At 58.5% G+C, this 6,141-nt stretch overlaps 2 protein-coding genes across 2 annotated transcripts; both read left to right on the forward strand.

Moving 5' to 3' along the window:
- Nucleotides 1-228: 228 nt before the first annotated feature.
- LBRM_25_1920 (conserved hypothetical protein) lies at nucleotides 229-2,478 on the forward strand (the record flags this gene model as incomplete). Its single annotated transcript, XM_001565644.1, has 1 exon — nucleotides 229-2,478. The coding sequence occupies one exon, from the start codon at nucleotides 229-231 to the stop codon at nucleotides 2,476-2,478; it is 2,250 nt and encodes a 749-aa protein (XP_001565694.1).
- Nucleotides 2,479-4,539: 2,061 nt separating this feature from the next.
- On the forward strand, nucleotides 4,540-5,709 carry LBRM_25_1930 (putative serine/threonine-protein kinase; the record flags this gene model as incomplete). The annotated part of the gene is made up of 1 exon (XM_001565645.1): nucleotides 4,540-5,709. The coding sequence occupies one exon, from the start codon at nucleotides 4,540-4,542 to the stop codon at nucleotides 5,707-5,709; it is 1,170 nt and encodes a 389-aa protein (XP_001565695.1).
- Between the last annotated feature and the right edge of the window lie 432 nt (nucleotides 5,710-6,141).

Below are 6,141 nucleotides of genomic sequence, written 5' to 3' on the forward strand. Positions count from 1 at the left end.
GTAGCGACGTCATCGGCGAGCAGCAGCCGCCATTACCTCTCCTTGGAAGTTGGTGACTCGTACGAAGGCGCTGTTGAGGTGAGGCATGGTGTAGCTCTTCCCCACGGACGTGGCGTGTGGCGCTCTGGGGACGGTCAGTTGCTGTACGAGGGTCACTTTGTGCAGCGCTGGCGTGACGGCTACGGCCGCTTGTGCACCCCCACGTTCACACTTTGGGCGCGGTGGCGGATGGATCGGCCCGACCTCTCCTCCTCCACTCGTGTCGACTATCCGAACGGGGATTGCTACTGCGGATTTGTGGAGCTGAAAGTGAAGCAGCCACCCACTACGCAGACCCGCTCCAAGTTCAGCGCTTGGGCCGCCTCGGTGGAGCCGTCGCGGCATCGCTGGGGTGAGCTGGTGACATCCAGTGGCGATCGCTACGTTGGGGAGTGGGCGGAGAATGAGCGCGAGGGCTTCGGGTGCTACGTGTGGGCCAGCGGGAGCAGGTACACTGGTCGGTTCCACCGTGGCCAGTTCCACGACACAGGTACTCTTTTCATTTCCCCTGCCGAGGTGGAGGATTGTCTTTCTCGCTTGAGCAGCGATGGCGGCTGGAGGTGCGGAAGCGGTGACGGCACGGCACTCACGGAGCGCCAGGTACCTTACTGGGCGGCTCGATGGCCTCCAGCGTCACGACCAGGATGGGATGGCGTCGTGCTCGATGTGGTGTGGTGTGAAGGCAAATGCAACGGCGAGGGGCACGTTACGCTACCGTCCGGCATACGAATATCCGCCGACTGGCGCACCGCCTCCAGCCCTGTGGATGGCGAGCTCGTATTGCCTAGTCTAACTCCCCAGGCCCGTATGGACGTGGAGGTGTATGAGTGGCGCGAGAGCTTTCAGTGGGAGTCACTGCTGAGCAACGCCGACTTTGAGGCGCGCCGCGTCGCGTATGAGAAGGCTGAGCGTCCTCGTGTAGGTATCCAGCAGTCCAACTCCACGGAGTACGTGCGCAGCTACGTGCTTGAGCTACTTAACACTCATAGTGTCGCCAAGACTGCTTTGCATGTGTTCCGGCGCTGCTTCTACTGCTTGTACGGCACCTGCGGTGTAGACGCGGAGGTGGGTGCCGGTGGTCGCAACAATCCACTGGGGTGGTGCACGCTGCGTAACACATACGGCGGCTGCATCCACCCAGCGAACGGGCGGCCCATTAGCGCTGCGGACCTTGACCTCGCTCTGCGTGATATTGTGTCGGTAGCGCGCTCGATAGTACGCTGGGTGCTGGACATGGTGGGGCCGGAGCAGCTGTCCAAGGTGCTCGACTGTGGAGGGGAATCGCTGGTGGGTCGCTGGGTTGCAGACCGCGTCTTTCAGCACTGCTATCCCGTCTTGCTGAACCTGTACAGCCAGGTGTACCGTGCGGAGGAGACAGCGCTGGCGGTGTCCGTGGCACGGCTGCGGGATGCCGTCACACCTGACGACATTGGCGTTGTCTTCGCACGTCAAAGCGAGAGTCAGGCGAAGCTCTTCGACCCGTACATGGGCGCCGTGCATTGCGTCGAGAAGCTGAACCATGAGTCGCAGACCCTCACACAGCTGCTCAAGGTGTTGGTTCAGTGGTCGCGCGAGATCGATCTCTCAACGCGCCTCACACAGGCGTGCAATGATGGACGGCAGAAGTCTGTGAAGAGCACCGCCGGCTCCGCAGATGATCTGCTGCCCATCCACCAGTATGTCCTGAGTCAGTCTCGCTGCGGACGTCTCTACGCCGTCACTAAGCTGCTGTCTGACTTTGCCGCTGAGCCTCTATTTATGGAGGCCACCTCGCAGGAGGCATTCGGAGTCACAACACTGCAGGTGTGTGTGCTGACCCTGCTTCGCCTTCACCCATGGGAGAGGGACGTGTCAAACATTCTCGTGCCGTTTTCTGTGGCGCTGGACGGCCTACGCGAGGCGGTGCAGCGACGGGCGGCACTCGCAATGTGGGTTCGTGACGCCTGCGGCGGTGTCTCTTCCGCGGCGTCGGCAGATGCACTGACCCTGGATGTGGTGGAGCGAGTGATGAACCGCTACGTGGCGCTGTGGGTTCCTCGCATGGTTGGCTGGATGGGCGAACACGCAACCGTCGCTTCCAGCCCCCAACCGGTCGACAATGGCGAGTTCACGCAGGAGGAGCTCTCCCTGCTGTGCCCTAGGTGGCCTATCGCTGACGGCGAGGAGGTGCTCTGCTTCTGCTGTTGGTTGTACGCTAGCGCTCTTTTAGACTCGGTGCGCTTGCGGCTTCTTCTCGGACCCCATTCCGTGCCACACCGACTCAGTCGCGCCGAGGACGTGGCAGAGGCGTGTACGCAGCTGCGGTGGTGGGTTGCCGGCGCAGGCACCGCTGCGCCAATGCTGCTACAGGTCAAAGCAGCCGCCTCTTCACCTCCAGCCATGCCTAGCCGTATGCTGCGCCTGGAGCGACACCTCACGGAGCTTCTCCACGAATTTTAGACCTGCTCAGGCGTGTGACTGCGTGTGGTGGCGGAGGCAGTGTCACCATGGGGTGATCTACGTGCGCATGTCGCGCCCACTTCGCTCTTTCGCTCTCGATTTCAGCCCCTTTGTATGTGCGCGTTTCTTTCATGCTTGTTGAGGGCTTCACCTCTCTTTCTGCCATCTCGCTGTTGACGTTGCCGTGCGCGTGCCTCCGGCCTTTCCCTCGCCGCCATCTGCCCAATTTGCTGGCGGCTATGTGTTTCCCGTGTTTTCTGTTCTGAGCGCTCTTTCATTCGTTTAGCCTTTCCATCTCTTCTCTTCCTGTGTGGTGTCTCTGCGTGTGCCACCTCTCTCTGTTTCTCTGCTGCTGCTGCTGCTGCTTGTGGGGGACTCTTTCTTCCCACAGGGATTCCCAATGGGCCACTCTCCGCCACCACCGCGAACGTGTACACTTCTGAAGCGAGGTGCGAGAGCGGCATCTTCAGAGATGATGAACAAACGCAAACGCAGATGCGCATCATGTGCTTTATCAAGTAAATCACACTGCATCGGCTGTGTCGATGCCCCTTGTTAGCCTTCCTGGTGAGTGAGCTGGAGTGGTGCGGCGGCTCGCTCTCAGAGCGTTGCTCCGTCGCCTCCTCCGTCTCCCGCCCGCTCTGAGCTTCATGTACTGAAAGTTTCTCGCCATATCAACTCACCCTCGTTGTGCCTCCCTTCTACATCTTGCCTCCGTTCGTCTCTGTGTGTGTCCACCTTGCTCTCTGCTCACCCCACCACGTAGAAGTGTGTGCTCCTCCATCGTGTTAAGTCTCCTTCACTGCTTTCCCCCAGCCGTCAAACAGAACGAGTCTGCGCACTACCCCTCCCCGCACCCACCACCCCGCACGCCCTGCCTCTCCTTCTCGTTTCCTCTCGTCCTCGGCCTCATTGTGTCTTTCACTTCGGATTTTTCCTTGTTTGCTTCTCCCTCTTACTGTGCTTTGAAGTTGTGTCTCTTCGTTTGTGCGCGCCTCCCCCCTCCTTCCTTCGCTTCCTCTTTCGCTTGCTGTCTCTGCGTAGCCGCCTGTATACACACATAGCCGTGCGCTTTTCCTCTTGCCCTGCCGTGTCACTACCCCCCTCTGGCAGATAACCACTAGTTGTGCTCGTTTGGTCGCCCTCATCCCCCCCTCCCCAATCTCCGTCACCCGCGCACCTCCACATACGGGAGACGTCTGCTTTGCTCGGCAGCCTCACTCACTCGTTCTCCCCCTTCACTTAAAGAAGCGCCCTTTGCTCCTTCTTCCCTTTTCCTTACGTAACGTAGAAGGCTGCGTGCCCATCTGATACAGAAAGGCGGGCATCAAGCACACAAGCAACAGCGAAAAGTATCGCCTGAACATCAGCCTCGACCTTACAACGCGCAAGTACGCCCCCTTCCAGTCGCTGCTCACTCCATCTGCGTTGAGGCACAACTGCACAATAAGGCATACGCCCCCCCCCTTCTATTACTGTGTGTTTCCCACTCTCCTTCACGCTTACGCTCCGCCACGCAGGCGCGTGCTTCCTCCCCATCACTCTTACCCCCACAAATACTTCAAGCGCCGGCTGCAGCTGCAGGAGACTGAAGAGCGAAATCGCTTTTCTCCCTTTTGTTTTTTCCTGTAGAGCACCACCTCTTTCCTCCGCGCGCACGCAGACAGCTACATGTTTGCGAACGATCCCTTCAGCGCCACTCATTTTATTCGCTCGTCTCTTCGATTTTGCTAGTTGGCTTCTTGTCCTCTGTTGTTATTGTTTTCCGCTGTGCGTTTCTTGCGTGTGACGCATTCGGTCGAGTCTCGGGTTTGCGTCGCAGCGCTTACTCACTCACGCACACGCACCACTCACTCGTCTCTCGGTTGGAGGTGTTACTCGTTAGGCCACCGCCAGCTATTCTCCTCCCCTAGGCATAAACCGGTACACCCTGCCATTTCTATTTTTTTTTCCCTTTCATTTCATCTGGCACTTCCGTGCTCACGGGAACATTTCCCTCCTCTCACTCATTTTCGCCGACTGCGCTTTCCTTGGACACCCCCCACACCCCCACCTGCCAAGATGTTTATGAAGTTGTTCAAGAAAAAGGATAAAAAGGACAAGGAGGAGGAGAAGAAGCCCGAGTTAACACCTCCCGTGGAGGAAAAGAGCGGAAGCACCCCTGAGCCGCCGCAGGAGAAGCTGACCAAAGACGACTTCGAGACCCTCGACGTGCTCGGAAAGGGCTCCTTCGCCTATGTGGTGCTGTGCCGTCGCCTGTCCACGAACAAGTACTACGCCATGAAGGTGATCAACAAGCAGGGCTTGCTGGACCACAAGCGCGTTCAGGATGTCTTTACGGAGCGCAACGTGCTGACTCGCCTGAACCACCCCTACCTACTGAAGCTGTACTGGACTTTTCAGTCCGAGCACAAGCTGTTCTTCGTCATGGACTACATGCCTGGCGGTGACCTCGACAAGTACATGAACACCGTCCCCAAAAAGCAGCTTGATGCAACGACGGCGCAGCTGTACGGCGCCGAGATTCTGTTGGCCATCATGTGCCTGCACGAGCACAGCGTTATCTATCGAGACCTGAAGCCAGAGAACATTCTGCTGGATGCTGAGGGTCACTGCGCTCTTGCAGACTTCGGCCTGTCTAAGGATTTCCACAAGGACGGTCAAGACGTGTCGGACAAGGACCTTCGCGCGAACTCGTTCGTTGGGTCGCCGTTCTACGTGGCGCCTGATGTACTGCGCCAACGCGAGTACACCAGCGCGGTGGACTTCTGGTCTTTCGGCATTCTCCTGTACCGCATGCTCTGCGGCCGCACTCCCTTCAACGGGCGCAGCATGACAGAGGTGTTCGACAACATCTTGTACTCAGACCTCTCTTTCCCCAGTGGCGTGACGATACCGCCGGAGGCCAAGGACCTGATCAGCCGCTTGCTGATGAAGGACCCCAACCGCCGCATCAAAGGTCCTGAAGTGAAGCTGCACCCGTACTGGAACGGGATCAACTTTGAGGAGGTGATGCAACGCAAGATTCCACCGCCACGCTGGACCCCGCTCCAGTCAGTGGAGGAGATGCTGGCTGCCCGCAAGAACGTCGTCGCTGGAACCTCGGCCTCTTTGAAGAATCCTCACCAGGTCGTAAATACGCCAGCGCAGAGCTCACAGCTCAACGCAGGTCAGCAGCAGCTGTTTGGCGGCTTCTCCTGCACGGCGGACAGTCACCTGCACAACAGCTGACGCGGCCGGTGCCTGCACGTATGTGTGCGCGCGGCGAGCTGCAGCACCAAAAGACGGACATACGAGGAGAATCAACGAGACTTTTTTTTTTACTCGACTACGCCTCTCTTCTCGTCTTAGCGTTTTTGGTGGTGGTGCCTCCCCAACCCCCGCACTCCTCTTCCCTCCCTTTTTTCCCTTTCACTTTGTCTTCTGGAGAAGGTGGACATCATGTACTTTACAACTCAGGCAACTGCACACCCCCAGGCACCAACGCATAATAGCACAAGCGGTGTCGTCGCGGACATGCAGGGTGTGGAGGGCAGCGCCAAGTTGTCTTTACATCTCTGAGGACGCGTGTGCGTGAGGGTGATGGTACTACCAACAACTCCTTTAATGGCCTACTCACGCCAGCGAGGGCTTTTGAATAGACACACCCCCACACCTCCACAC

This window comes from Leishmania braziliensis, chromosome 25 (assembly GCF_000002845.2).
Source record: "Leishmania braziliensis MHOM/BR/75/M2904 complete genome, chromosome 25".
Classification (NCBI taxonomy): domain Eukaryota; phylum Euglenozoa; class Kinetoplastea; order Trypanosomatida; family Trypanosomatidae; genus Leishmania; species Leishmania braziliensis.